Genomic DNA, 15,725 nt, shown 5'->3' with positions numbered 1-15,725 from the left:
GAGATAATATCTGGTGACAACATCAGACCCCACAGGTTAAGGGCTCAGTCCCACAAGACTGCCTGCCCTCCTACCCTTCAGATCCCAATTGCCAAGTCCAGGTTGCTACTTGTGCTTCTGATCAATCAGCTGTAAGTCAGAGATTCCCATAATCCCCTCCTTGAGTTTAGGTAATTTGCTAGAATGGCTCACGGAACTCAAGAAAGTACTCTTTACTGCTTTTTATAAAAGGCAATGACAGGGGACTTCCCTGGTAGTCTAGTGGTGAAGAATCCACCATGCAGTGCAAGGGACTTGGGTTCAATCCCTGGTCGGTCAACTAAGATCCCACGTGCCACAGAGCAGCTAAGTCTGCGTGGCACAAAAAGAGAAGTCCGGATGATGCAACAAAGAGCCTGTGTGCTGCCACAAGGACCCAGAACAGCCAAAATAAAATTTCTTTAAAAGAATATGATAAAGGATACTGATGAACCTCCAGATGGAAGAGATGCTCAGGAAAGGTGTGTGGGAAGCAGTGTGGAGCTCCCATATCCTCTGCAGGCCTGCCACTCTCCCTGGAAACTCTCCAAACCTTACTTATCTTATTGGGATTTCCATGGAGGCTTTATCACACAGGCCTAATCCATCCTTAACTCCACTTCCAGCATCTCTCCCTTATACAGAGAATGGGGGTGCGGTTGAATTCTAAGTCTCTAATCACAGTTTGGTCTTTCTGTGACCAGCTTTCATCTAGGAGCCCCCCAAGAATCACCTCACTGGGAACAAAAGCACCCCTATTACCCAGGAAATTCCAAGCACTCTATTAGGAACCAGGATCAAACACCAAATGTTAGCATAAAAGATGCTCCTAGAGCCTTTATTACGTAGGTATTTACCAGGGTCAGGAGCTGTGTGGGAAAAACGTGGGCAGAGACCAATATATACATTTTCGATCATCTCACATGCGCATATAGACAATAGCCAAAAAGAGACAGAACTTACGTATTACATAATAAAAGTATTAGGATAAAGGTAACCATTAGAACAAAAATATAAACTCTTTTAAATATCAGAAGATATGTTTAAAAGGAGGGAGGAAGCAAATGAAATAGATCATATGGTGAGAGACCTAAATATACAAAAAATATGTAACATAAAACCGTAAGGCAGGACTTCCCTGGTAGTACAGTGGATAAGAATCTGCCATGCAATGCAGGGGCACTAGTTCGATCCCTGGTGGGGGAAGATTCCACATGCCACACAGCAACTAAGCCTGTTTTTACCCCAGAACTGCTGAGCCCCCAGGCCACAGCCACTGAAGCCTATGCTCTCAGAGCACATGCGCCAAAACAAGGAACTCCAGTGCAGGGAGAGGCCCTCACATCCCAGTCAGAGTGGCCCCACTCTCAGCTACTAGAGAAAGCCTGCACGCAGCAACACAGACTCAGCGCAACCACAAATAAACAACTTTTGAAAAAAAGTAAGGCGGATCTAAGGCCAGACATATTGACTACATCAGTAAATATATAAATAAGCTTACCTCACCTGTTAAAATGAGTTTCGTATTGACTACCAAAGCAAAGTCGAACACTATGCTGTATAAAAGAAATATATCTAAATCGAAGAGATTCAGGAAGCCTAAAAATAAATGACTAAAAATGTACCAGAATTTTTTCTGTAATTTAAGCAGGGGTTGCAATTGTGATTATCCAAGAAAGTAGGATTCTGACTTAAAAGGTTTAAAAGAAATAAAGAAATTTTTACCACAATTAAAAGATCAGAAAAATTATACTTAAAATGGGAGAAACAGAAACACATTAATAATAATAGGAACTTTAACAAATCTCTCAGATCTAGGGAGAGAAAATGACAAGAAATTAGTACAGATACAGACAACCTAAACAACACAATAAATAAGGCACATTTAAAATATATTAAACTCTGAAAGTTGATAATAGAGAATATGGACCCCCACACACACCAACAAATGCATATAAAGGAATCACAAAAATCACAGAAACGTGGTCCATTCATCTTCTGGCACGGCATGTGTGTGCTCAGGCATGTCCGACTCTTTGTGACCCCACAGACTTCAGCCCACCAGGCTCCTCTGTCCTTGGAATTTTCCAGGCAAGAAATGCTGGAGTGGGTTGCCATTTCCTTCTGACCCAGGGATCCAAGTCTCTTGAGTCTCCTACACTGGCAGATTCTTTACCACCTGTGCCACCTGGAAACATTTTTGGCCACAGAAAAAATATCTCAATAAAGTCCAATTTAAATTTCCAAGTGGGAAATTTAAAAACCTGCTGTTAACCACTTCTGGGTCAAAGGAGAAATGCAAAACAAATTGAAAATGTTAATAATGAAAACAAGAACTATGGGAAATAGTTAAAACAGCTGTCAGAGAAAGATTTATAATGATAAATGAATAAAAGTTTAAAAGCAAAAATAAATGAATAAACATTATGACTCAAAAAACTAGGGGAAAAAGCAAAGCAAACCAAATAACAGCAAAAAGAAGAAATTAGTCAAAAGAGAGTCAGTGACTGACGGGTTTGAAAACAACAACAAAAGTAGAACTAAAAAATAAATCCAAAAATGTTTCTTTGAAAAAACTAAATTGACAACTTCTTAGCTGAACTACTCAAAAAACAGGGAGGGGGGAATTTCACCACAAATACATAAAACTAGAAAGAAAGAGACATAGAAGAGGAACTTTTAAAATAGTCTATGTAAATATGTTTGAAAATCTATATTAAGTATATAATTTTGTGTAAAATCCCAATTTAATAGAATTGATTCATGTGGACACAAAGTAAAAACAGACCGTTTAACATAAAAGAATTAGAGAAACTGATTAGAGTTATCCCATAAAAGAAAACAGACCCAGATAGTTTCACAGAAGATAATATCAAACCTAAAAAAATAAATCCTTAGCTTTTCAAGCTATTTTAGAACATGGCAAAAGAGGAACATTTTCAAATTCATTTTCCGAAGTGAGTGTAATATTGATTCCCAAACCTAAATTTTGGAATCATGACAAAGGCTAAACAAAAAACACTATAGATCAACTTCACTTGCTAATACTGATATAAAAATCTTAAATAAGATATTAGTAAACAGAAGCCAATAGTACATTAAAAAATTTGTATCATAAACAAGTGGATAATATACTCCATGGATGCAAAACTGGAGAGTCAAAGGAAATTCATTAATGTAGTTAATCATATTAATGGATCCAAGGTAAAAACGAAAATGTATGCTCATCTCCACAGATGAATTGATAAAATGAGCCTATCACAGAGAAAGACATACACATTTCTGTTAACCATATGAAAAATGTTCAGTATTGCTCATAATTTTAAAAACATGGAAATTAAAAGTACATGGAGATAGCACATCTTACCCATGAGACTGAATACATCCAAAATTTTGATAACTTACTCTGTTGATGAGTCTGTGAGGAAACAGGCATTCTCATATGCTGAGTACGGAAATGTAAAATGGTACAGCCTCCACATGGAGACTTTGACAGTATCTAACTAGCATGATTATCAGGGCCTTTTAATTAAGCAATCCATTTTTAGAACTCCATCCCAAAGATACTCTAACAGAAGTATGAAAAGTGTACACTATTGTATACAACATTATTTGTAATAGCTACAGACTGGAAACAACCCAACTGTCTGTCAGTAATATGGTACCTCCACACAAAGGAGTACTATACAGTACTTTTTACTGTAAAAAAGCAGTGAGGAAGACGCTGCTATGGAGTGATCGCCAAGAAATACTTTAAAGTGAATAAAGAAAGGTGGAGGACATGTGAATAGTGTGCTATTGTTTATATTTAAAAGGAGATATTAAAAAAGGCAGAGGAACCAGAGATCAAATTGCCAATATCTGCTGGATCATTGAAAAAGCAAGACAATTCCAGAAAACATCTACTTCTGCTTTATTGACTAGGCCAAAGCCTTTGACTGTGTGGACCACAACAAACTGTGGAAAATTCTTAAAGAGATGGGAATACCAGACCACCTGCTCTGCCTCCTGAGAAATCTGTATACAGGTCAAGAAGCAACAGTTAGAATTGGACATGGAACAACAGACTGGTTCCAAATCTGGAAAGGAGTACGTCAAGGCTGTATATTGTCACCCTGCTTTAACTTATATGCTGAGTACATCATAAGAAATGCTGGACTGGATGAAGGACAAGCTGGAATCAAGACTGCCAGAGAAATATCAATAACCTCAGATGTGCAGATGATACCACATTTAGGGCAGAAAGCGAAGAGGAACTAAAGAGCCTCTTGAAGAAAGTGAAAGAGGAGAGGGAAAAGTTGGCTTAAAACTCAGCATTCAGAAAACTAAGATCATGGCATCTGGTCCCATCACTTCATGGCAAACAGATGTGGAAACAGTGGCTGACTTTATTTTTCTGGGTTCCAAAAATCACTGCAGCCATGAAATTAAAAGACGCTTGCTCCTTGGAAAAGTTATGATCAACCTAGACAGCATATTAAAAAGCAGAGACATTACTTTGCCAACAAAGTTCCGTCTAGTCAAAGCTATGGTTTTTCCAGTCATCATGTATGGATGTGAGAGTTGGACTATAAAGAAAGCTTAGTGCCAAAGAATTGATGCTTTTGAACTGTGGTGTTGAAGGAGACTCTTGAGAGTCCCTTGGACAGCAAGGAGATCCAACCAGTCCATCATAAAGGAAATCAGTCCTGAATATTCATTGGAAGGACTGATGCTGAAGCTGAAACTCCAATACTTTGGCCACCTGATGGGAAGAACTGACTCATTAGGAAAGACTCTGATGCTGGGAAAGATTGAAGGCGGGAGGAGAAGGGGACGACAGAGGATGAGATGTTTAGATGGCATCACTTACTCGATGGACATGAGTCTGAGCAATCTCCAGGAGTTGGTGATGAACAGGGAAGCCTGGCATGCTAAAGTCATGGGGTCGCAAAGGGTCGGACATGACTGAGCTGCCTGACTGAACTGAACTGATAAACACATGTCTTTCTAATAGAAAAAACAATGTAGGAAAAATAAGTGATATGATTAGTGATTACCTTTAGAGAGAGAGAGGGAGAGGAGAAATAATGCAGAAAAGACAGAAGATAAACTTGTTTGAATATACTTTGTTCTGTACAGTTGATTTTAGAACCATGTAAATATTTTGTGCGTGTGTTTAGTCACTCAGTCGTGTCCGACTCTGCGACCCCGTGGACAGTAGCCCACTAGACTTCTCTGTCCATGGAATTCTCCAGGCAAGAGTATTGGAGTGGGTAGCCTTTCCCTTCTCCAGAGGATTTTCCTAACCCAGGAATCAAACCCAGGTCTCCCTCATTGCAGACGGATTCTTTTCCAACTGAACCACCAGGGAAGCCCCCCAAATATTACATATGAAAAATACGTAAATATTGTATATAATTATAAAATTAAAGAAAAGTGAAAGAAAGTGAAGTCGCTCAGTCATGTCCGACTCTTTGCAAGCCCATGGACTGTAGCCTACCAGGCTTCTCTGTCCATGGGATTTTCTAGGCAAGAATACTGGAGTGGGCTGCCATTTCCTTCTCCAAGGAATCTTCCTGACCCAGGGATAGAACCCAGGTCTCCTGCATTGTAGGCAGAGGCTTTTACCATCTGAGCTACCAGGGAAGTAAATTATGTAAATATTTAAGTAATTATGTAAATATTTTACATAATTACAAAATTAAGTTAAAAACAAAAAGTTATTCCTACATAAAAAGAATTATCATTGTGAAAATAATGTGGAAATAACAGCTTTTTTTTTTTTTTTTAAAAGAAGAGATAGTTGGCTAAATGCAACAGCTATATAAATGAATTACGGCACCCCACTCCAGTACTCTTGCCTGGAAAATCCCATGGATGGAGGAGCCTGGTGGGCTGCAGTCCATGAGGTCACTAGGAGTCGGACACAACTGAGCGACTTCACTTTCACTTCTCACTTTCATGCATTGGAGAGGGAAATGGCAACCCACTCCAGTGTTCTTGCCTGGAGAATCCCAGGGACAGGGGAGACTGGTGGGCTGCTGTCTCTGGGGTCGCACAGAGTCGGACACGACTGAAGCAACTTAGCAACAGCAGCAGCAGCTACATGTTCTATATTTTATCTACTTCCGTTAAACATCACAAATTTCATATCGTTTTCTTTCTTAAGATGAAGTCTCCCTCTAGTGGAGATTAGTTTTCCAACTAGTCCGCCTACACTACAAAGGAAGAAATATTTTGCCCATTGTCTCCAAATCCTTAAATGACGTCAGTATTAAAGTCCAGAGTCAGGGACAAAGTCAAGTTTTAAAAGGAAGCTGGTGATTCATGTCAATGTACGGCAAAAATCACTACAATATTGTCAAGTAATTAGCCTCCAATTAAAATAATTAATTTAAAAAAATAAATAAAAGGAAGCCGGGATGGGGTTGGGTGTGGAGTGGGGCCAATCATGAGAGACTGACCATAAGAGCCAAGAAAATCTAGTTGTTCAACCCAGAACAGGGAAGGAACTTCAACTTCTTGTTGGAGGATTGCCACCACCTCTGCCCAGAAAGACGTGATTAATATGTCAGGGTCGCTGTGTACTCAGGGAAATAGCTCCCCCCAAGGAGTTGCTTTAGGGGAAAATCTGGGTGAGAAACAGTGATGAGTAGATGAAGAGTGATTCTCCTGAGCCAGATAAGGTGTGATGCGGTGAACTCCAGGCAGCTCTCCCAGAGACCCACTGGCGCTTGGGGTCAGATGTGTGAAAGGTCTGCCTCCTCGGAGGCTGACATGGGGAAAGGCACTGGCACGGTCCGGTCCTGGCAGGGGAGGAGAATCAGAGACTAGCCCACACTGACAGGGGTCTGTGGGGATACGGGGGGAGGGTCCTTGTGTTCTGGGCTGTCCAGGGTCTCATCTGACCTCACAGAGTGGGAACTACTCAGAGGAAAACGCCTTTAGAGTAGAAACTCTCCTAGCATCTGTTCCAGTTGCTAAAAATGTGTGCCATCCTTCCCCTCTCTGTCTCACGGTGGCTTGTAGACAACGTTCAGTGCTTGCCACCTCAGCATGTATCTCCAACCTCCTTTATAGTTTTAAATAAGAATACAAAAAGAAGTGAACAGGTAGTTTAGTTTCCTAAATTCATTCTCTGGTCCTATAAAACCTAACTCCTTGCAGGAGAAGGATAAATTAGGAGTTTGGGATTAACGTGTACACACTACTCTCTCTCTCTATATATATATATACACATACATACACACACACACATATATATACACATACATACACACACACACATATATACACATACACACACATATACACACACACACATATGTATATAAACAGATAATCAACAAGGACTTACTGTATAGCACAGAAAACTGTACTCAGTATTCTGTAACAACATATATGGGAAAAGAATCTGAAAAAGAAGGGATATGTGTATAACTGAATCACTCAGCTGTTTGTCTAAAACTGACACAACATTATAAATCAACTATACTCCAATATAAAATAAAAATATTTTTAAAAAATCCACCTCTAGGTATATACCTAAGAGAAATTAAAACATAGGCCCACATAATTTAGACATGAGAATTCAAAGCAGCAATACTCATAATAGCTAAAAAATAGGAACAACTCTAATGTCCAAAAACTGATGAGTAGATAAAATGCAGTATAATCAACAGAATGGAATATTATTGAATAATAAAAAGAAGTGAATTCCTGCTATTATTTCTCTCATCTAGTAAGCAAAGAAATGAATTATCTATACATACTACAACATGGATGAACCTTGAGCTAAGTGAAAGAGGCCAGTCACAAAGAACCACATATTATATGATTTCATTTACATGAAATTTCCAGAACAAGCATCTCTGTATGGACAGAAAGTAGATTAACGGTTGCACAGGGCTGAGGAGGGAACTGGGGATGATGGCAAATTGGTACAAGATTTCTTTCAGGGACTATGAAAATTTTCTAAGATTTTGTGATAACAGTTATACAAATCTGAATATGTGAAAAGTCATGAAGTTAAATGAATGAATTAAATAACATTAAATGAATTAATTGTATGGTCTATGAATTATATCTCAATAAAGCTGTTACCAATAAATATATGAGTCAATAACCCCCTTTCCCCAAATCTAACTCCTTACTTTAGCTCTGGGGGCCTGCTGTGTTACAGATCTAGCCGGGAATACTGTCCAGGAAATAACTACTCATTTGAATGATTATTTTAGTCCGTTGCCACTCCTGTCTTTGTTCTGCCTTCACTTCCTCCTTTGAAAAGGTGAACTGAAATCCTAGAGGGAAAACACTGACCTGACTATGTATGGTGACCCTTCCTGTGTGAAAAATATAAGAAACATGTTATAAAGGGCCAAAGTTCTTGATATAACAAAAAGTAATGTGAAGTTTATACAATGAAATATTACTAGCCCTAAAAAAGCATGAAATTCTGACATATGCTATAACATTGAACAAACCTTGAAGACATTATGCTAAATGAAATAAGCCTGTCACAAAAAGAAAAATACTGAAAATACTGATTCCATTTATATGAGGTAGTTAATGATCAAACATCACAGAAGCAGAAAGTAGAATTCTACAGATGGGGGCTGGGGGGGCACAGGTAATGGGGATGGGGAGATATTGTTTAATAGGTACAGAGTTTCAGTTTTGCAAGATGAAAAGAATTCTGGAAATGGATAAGGGTGATGGTCACACAACAATATGAACTGTACCCTTTTAAGGGTTCATCTAAGATGATAAATTTTATATGTATTTTACAATAAGAAAAATTTTTTAAAGTAATGTGTAAAGTGAACTCTACTCAAGACTGCCAAAAAATAATGAGACTAGGTACTAATGAATGATGCTAGGATTAGATCTCAGGTCTAATTTTAAGTACCAGGAGGAACACACCTCTCCAGAGTTCTGTGTCCCTCCTTTTCACATGCATGAATCACTCAAATGTCCTCTTCTCCAAGAACATACTGCCTCAGACCACTCCCAAATTTTATCCTCCCCTTCTTCTTTTGTCAGAAATAAGGCCAAGTCACTGACTGCCTAAAAAGTCTAGATCAAAGTTTTCACTCTCACAATCATCAAAATTTTTGAGCTATTAAAGCCAAAGTTTTTAAACTTAAGTTTTGCAAGCCCCATGTAAAGTGAGAATAATATTAGTACATTTTGTATATGAGAAAATTGAAACATAGGAAGCTTAAACAGTATGTCCAAGATATACAGCCAGTTAAATTGAAGAATGCCAGCAAATTTGGAAAACTCAGCCACAGAACTGGAAAAGGTCAGTTTTCATTCCAATCCCAAAGAAAGGCAATGCCAAAGAATGCTCAAACTACCGCACAGTTGCACTCATCTCACATGCTAGTAAAGTAATGCTCAAAATTCTCAAAGCCAGGCTTCAGCAATACGTGAACTGTGAACTTCCAGTTGTTCAAGCTGGTTTTAGAAAAGGCAGAGGAACCAGAGATCAAATTGCCAACATCCGCTGGATCATGGAAAAAGCAAGAGAGTTCCAGAAAAACATCTATTTCTGCTTTATTGACTACGCCAAAGTCTTGGACTGTGTGGATCACAATAAACTGTTGGAAAGAGATGGGAATACCAGACCACCTGACCTGCCTCTTGGGAAACCTATATGCAGGTCAGGAAGCAACAGTTAGAACTGGACATGGAACAACAGACTGGTTCCAAATAGGAAAAGGAGTTCGTCAAGGCTGCATATTGTCACCCTGCTTATTTAACGTATATTCAGAGTACATAATGAGAAAAGCTGGGCTGGAAGAAGCACAAGCTGGAATCAAGATTGCTGGGAGAAATATCAATAACCTCAGATATGCAGATGACACCACCCTTATGGCAGAAAGTGAAGAGGAACTAAAAAGCCTCTTGAGGAGAGTGAAAAAGTTGGCTTAAAGCTCAACAAAGATCATGGCATCTGGTCCCATCACTTCATGGGAAATAGATGGGGAAACAGTGGAAACAGTGTCAGACTTTATTTTTGGGGGCTCCAAAATCACTGCAGATGGTGATTGCAGCCATGAAATTAAAAGATGCTTGGAAGGAGAGTTATGACCAACCTAGATAGCATATTCAAAAGCAGAGACATTACTTTGCCAACAAAGGTCCGTCTAGTCAAGGCTATGGTTTTTCCAGTGGCCATGTATGGATGTGAGAGCTGGACTGTGAAGTAAGCTGAGCACCAAAGAATTGATGCTTTTGAACTGCGGTGTTGGAGAAGACTCTTGAGAGTCCCTTGGACTGCAAGGAGATCCAACCAGTCCATCCTAAAGGAGACCAGTCCTGGGTGTTCATTGGAAGGACTGATGCTGAGGCTGAAACTCCAGTACTTTGGCCACCTCATGCGAAGAGCTGACTCATTGGAAAAGACCCTGATGCTGGGAGGGATTGGGGGCAGGAAGAGTAGGGGACGACAGAGGATGAGATGGTTGGATGGCATCACCAACTTGATGGACATGAGTTTGAGTGAACTCCGGGAGTTGGTGATGGAGAGGGAGGCCTGGCGTGCTGCGATTCATTGGGTCACAAAGAGTCAGACACGACTGAGTGACTGAACTGAACTGAACTGAAGTTGAAGAATCAGTTTTCCAACTCGCAAACTGACCTGTTTCTAAAAGTCCAGATCCTAAAATTGATAGCTTACAGTGAACGGTGTTGGATTCCTGATCTCCGGAGAAGATTTACCTTTGGGACCAGGGACCAGGCTTGATCACTCAAGAGCTTTTGTGTAGCAGAGTTTTATTAAAGTATGAAATGGGACAGAGAACGCTTCTGACACAGACATCAGAAGGGGGATGGAGAGTGCCCTCCTCACTAGTCTAAGCAAGAGAGTCATATACTTTTTTAATTACTTATTAAAATAAATCAAAAGAATGTCTCAAGTTTGTAAAGATCTACTAGACCCACTCCCACAATTTACATTTTAAGATAACAGGATTAGCCAGAAGGTTTTCAGGAAGGAGAAACTGTCCTCAAACAGGATACATTGTTGTTCTATAATCCTTAGTACAGAGTTTTAACCTGAGTTGTTTGTTGTGTAATCATCAGTTCTGGGCTTAAAGAAAAAATGTTTTATGCGACTAAGACTAAGGAATGTAGAGAGAAAAAAAAAGTTTGTCCTTTTCTCCTCCTTGAGAACCCCAGACTCCTCTCTCCTCCTCGGGGACCCTGGACTTCTTATCAACCTGCCTAGGAACTGACTCTCAAAATCTGAAATCTCAAGCCCTCATTTAACTGGTTTGATCTCCAAGGGACTCTCAAGAGTCTTCTCCAGCACCACAGTTCAAAAGCATAAGTTCTTCAGTGTTCAGTCTTCTTTATGGTCCAGCTCTCACTACTACATGACCCCTGGAGAAACCATAGCTTCGACGAGACAGACCTTTGTTGACAGTGATGTCTCTGCTTTTTAATACACTGTCTGTGTTTGTCATAGCTTTCCTTCCAAGGAGTAAGCGTCTTTTAATTTCATGGCTACACTCACCATCTGCAGTGATTTTGGAGCCCAAGAAAGTGACTGTTTCCATTTTTTCTCCATCTATTTGCCATGTAGTGATGGGACCAGATGCTATGATCTTAGGTTTTTAAATGTTGAGTTTTAAGCCAGGTTTTCACTCTCCTCTTTCACCTTCATTAAGAGGCTCTTTAGTTCCTCTTGGTTTTCTGCCATTAGGATATCATCTCCATTTCTGAGGTTATTGATATTTCTCCTGGCAATCTTGATTCCAGCTTGTGAGTAATCCAGCCCAGCATTTTGCATGATGTATTCTGCATATGTTATAAAAAACAGAGTGGCAATATACAGCTTTGACATAATCCTTTCCCAGTTTGGAACCAGTCCATTTTCCATGTCTGGTTCTAATTGTTGCATCTTGACCTGCATACAGCTTTCTCAGGAGGCAGGTCAGGTGGTCTAGTATTCCCATCTCTTTAAGAATTTTCCTCAGTTTGTTGTGATCCACACATTCAAAGGCTTTAGTGGAGTCAATGAAGCAGAAATAGATGTTTTTCAGGAATTCTCTTGCTCTTTCTATGAGCCAGCGGGTGTTGGCAATTTGATCTCTGGTTCCTCTGCCTTTTCTACATCTAGCTTGTGCATGTGTAGGGGCTCACCATTTACTCATTACATTCAGAGACGGCACAAGGAGAAGTGGGCAACAGAGGATGAGATGGTTGGATGGTATCACTGATTCAATGGACATGAGTTTGAGCAAACTCCCAGAGATAGTGAAGGACAGGGAAGCCTGTCATGCTGCAGTTCACAGGGTTGAAGAGTCAGACATGACTTGGTGACTGAACAACAATGCACAGGAAAACATGCAGCCTCTGTTATAATTGACCTAACCTGTTCTTAAACCTGTAGCCTACAAGATGGGGAGAAATGGGGAAACTTTAACTGTCCAGTTAAAAATCTCTGCATTTATTCTTGTTTAAGTAGTAGCGGTGACTGTGTTTCTAAAGATGACAGCAATATCTCTCACCCCATAAACTCTTTTGAAATGTGACCTGGAAAACTACCCTTTAAGAGGTGGAGTCTATTTCCCCGCTCTTTAAATCCAAGTTGGCCCCGTGACCTGTTTTGACCAACAGAATGGAATGGAAGTACTGATATGTAACTTTCAGAGGAGAGCTTTAACAGATCTGTAGCTTCTGCTTGCCTTGGTTGAAGCATTCCCTCTTGCTACTCCATGCCATGCAACAAGACCAGTTACTCTGCCAGAGATAAAGGCACGTGGAGAAAGGCTTAAGGCTAAACTGATCATTCTGGCTCCAGCCAAATTCACATCTGAACCATGAGAAATAATAAATTGTTATTTTAAGGCACTAAATTTTAAAGTGATTATGCAGAAATAGATAATTTTTCAGATGATTCCAGTCCCCAGTCATCAAGTCACCTCTGGCCTCCAAGTCTTCTCAGCTGAAATTCAGAAGCAGAGATAAACTGCCTCTCCCCTCATACTCTTTCCAAATTCCCACCCCTGGAATAGTTTGTTACACAGCAATAGACAACCAGAACACTCTCTTATCCCCCTCCAGGTGGCATCTAGGGGAAGCTGGTGCTACCATGGCCTAGAGGTAGCAGAAAAAGAGGCAACCTCAGGTGCCTGTGGCTGGCATCTGGGACCTTACTGCTCTCAGATGTGTTGGGGTGGCCTTGTCCCTAGGTACTATGTGCTAAGTTGCAGCAGATTCTGTTGGATCTTTAGCCAACCTGATAGTAATTGCTCAGGTCCATGGACCCACCCCATTCATTTGCCTTTAGCTGCAAAATCTCTGCCTTGTCCCATTCCCGGACTTCTACGAAAGATATTTGTTCTTGTCTAGGTGTCTTTCCTTGGAAGGAGATGGGAATTGAATCTATTCAGAAACCATTCCTCTCTCCATCCACCCTGCCCCCAACAACTCCCAGTGTGACTGGATTCAACCAGATGGCGGGTCAAGTTCTCACTTCCTACTCTTAGGGGTTTTGGGGTTTGTTTTATTTTTAAATCCATTCCTCAGAAATGGGAAGCTCAGATGCCCTTCCAGCACTAGCTCCACCTTCAGGGTTTCATTGGAGTATCTGGGAGTGTTCTACAAGGGCTACAGCCAGAGCAGCGGTGTGTAAGGCAGCAAGAAGCACTGCTGGAACCCCAACCTCAGTCTCCCCTCTGCCTCAGTCTGTCGTCAGAAGCCAGGCAATCCACCTCTTCCATGGTAGGGCTGGCACTCACATTCCCTTGTTTAACTGGAACCTCACAGTCGCTCCCTCCAAGGACTCCAGGACAAGATGCTCTGATTTAAAAAGGGATTTGTGGACAATCAGTATAAATGACCTGGGTCTGGGTCTAGCTCCATCACTAGAACGGAAACTCAGGCACGTCGCTTTACAACTTATTTCCTCACCTGTAACATTTTGACATGTGACCTGGAAAACTACCCTTATGATTATCTCATAAGATCGTTAAAATGGTTAAATGACATTGTAAGTTACTGGGATAGCAAAATAACTGCAGCCTGTAAACAACACCGCAGATGCCTCTGAGAAACTGCTCGGAAGAAGCAAGGAGGAATGTCAGTATATACGTGATTTTGGTGAAAGGGGAATATATGCAATTGAGTGCATATTTTTGTCCAGGTTTCTGCTAGTCTCCATGAAGCTTTCTGCTAATCATGAAAACAGTCATCACCCTGAAGGATTTCAGTGATTTTCTAGATATGAGTAGATTCAAGAACTGGGTTCATGAGACTTTCCTGGTGGTACATTGGATAAGAATCCGCCTGCCAATGAAGGGAACCTGGGCTCAATCCCTTGTCCGGGAGGATTTCATGCCGAAGAGAGACTAAGCCACCACAACTACTGAACCCACACGCCGCAGCTACTGAAGCCGGTGCTCCTCAGTGAAGAGTAGCAGTAGCCTTTGCTCTCCACAACTAGAGAAACCCCATGTGCAGCAACAAAGGCCTAGCACAGCCAAAAGTACATAAATAAATTAAAAAAAAGAATTGGGTTAGTAAAGGCGGCTCCTGCAAATATCTATTTAAAGAACTGTCCTGCCAGTTTCCTTTCTCCACCCACCCCACCCCACCCCAGCACAGAGGGCCTCATTCCTGCTCCCAACATCAAGGGGGTGTTGATGGTCAGCAGCGCAACAGCACAGGATTTAGTCCTTCTAGAGGTAGATGGCAAGTGCCCATGGCAAATGTCAACCTGCAGTTAACGCTGGGACTAGGGTGGAGCTGGAGGAGCTGAGTAAACTGGACCCGGCTGGAACACGCACACGAGTGAGAAGCGTTCAGATCTATGGGCTTACCACTCGCCTGGGAGCAAGGACAAGGCCGAGTCATTTCCAGCTCCTGGGGCCTAGCTGGGGACACCAGCAGGACGCTGCCTGCGCTGTACTCCATGTCCCTGCCACCGATGTGTGGCGTGGCTGGTATCGTGTCATGCTGATCCCGATGCCGGGAAACCGTCGCTCCTTTCCAGCTTTCCAGTCCTGACTCAGGCCTGACTCGCCGGAAGGCCCGACCGCGGCAGGCCTGGGCAAGTGCTGGGCGGGGCCCTCCGCTGGCTGAGTCGAGCCGGCGGGAGTGCGGGCGGGGCCCCGTGCGGGCTGCGGCTACCGGACCTCTCAGGCTTCCGGGAAACCTAGGCCGCTTTTTGCCCAAGTCTCAGGCTTCTGGTCCTGGGTTAGGGTTCTAGGGTTGAACAGTTAGGGCGACGAAAGTGGCTTTTGTGCACGGTTCCTGCCTCGGAGTCGGCCGTCCTCCTCCTCGGCGCGCCTGGCCCAGGGGCCCAGATTTCGGGTCTGTCCCGGCATCCCGGGCCGTCTTGGTTGGCTCGCACGCTGCCCAGCTGCTGGTCCTCGGAGCCTTCGGGAAAAAACGAGGAAGGAGGGGTTAGGTGGAGCTTGGACGCCCCCAGGAGTACGAAGGCGAAATCACGCTACCAATTAATTTTTGGAGAAATTCTCGTTTTTGTAATTTTGTTAATGTGTCCATATCTTCTTTGTCTGTGTAATAAAAGTTTATAACTTCGCCTTTACATAACTAGACTACTCTCTTCTCATGATATTGTGTGTCTTTTTCTTTTTAGCTTGCTTGAATTCGGCTACCCATTCCACAAATTATCCAGACATTTTCACTTAAAGTTAGGTCGCATACACTTCTTTCTATTTAGTCTTAATGGTATTTTTAAATTTTAAAAA

General features: G+C 41.6%; 1 protein-coding gene across 3 annotated transcripts in view; it reads right to left on the bottom strand.

Moving 5' to 3' along the window:
- CFAP126 (cilia and flagella associated protein 126) overlaps positions 1 to 15,391 on the bottom strand; it is a 31,534-nt gene extending 16,143 nt beyond the window's left edge. Inside the window, exon 1 of one of the 3 annotated variants that reach the window (XM_055587340.1) lies at positions 14,839 to 15,391. In XM_055587340.1, coding sequence (XP_055443315.1) covers positions 14,839 to 14,925 — 87 coding nt within the window. In that variant the 5' untranslated portion in view covers positions 14,926 to 15,391. The remainder of the gene's footprint in view (positions 1 to 14,838) is intronic. The other 2 variants (XM_055587339.1, XM_055587338.1) reach the window with 2 other exon arrangements.
- Positions 15,392 to 15,725: the final 334 nt, after the last annotated feature.

This window comes from Bubalus kerabau, chromosome 6, assembly GCF_029407905.1.
Source record: "Bubalus kerabau isolate K-KA32 ecotype Philippines breed swamp buffalo chromosome 6, PCC_UOA_SB_1v2, whole genome shotgun sequence".
Lineage (NCBI taxonomy): Eukaryota > Metazoa > Chordata > Mammalia > Artiodactyla > Bovidae > Bubalus > Bubalus kerabau.
Note: the sequence above shows the minus strand (reverse complement) of the source record. Positions and strands in the feature narration are given on the sequence as shown.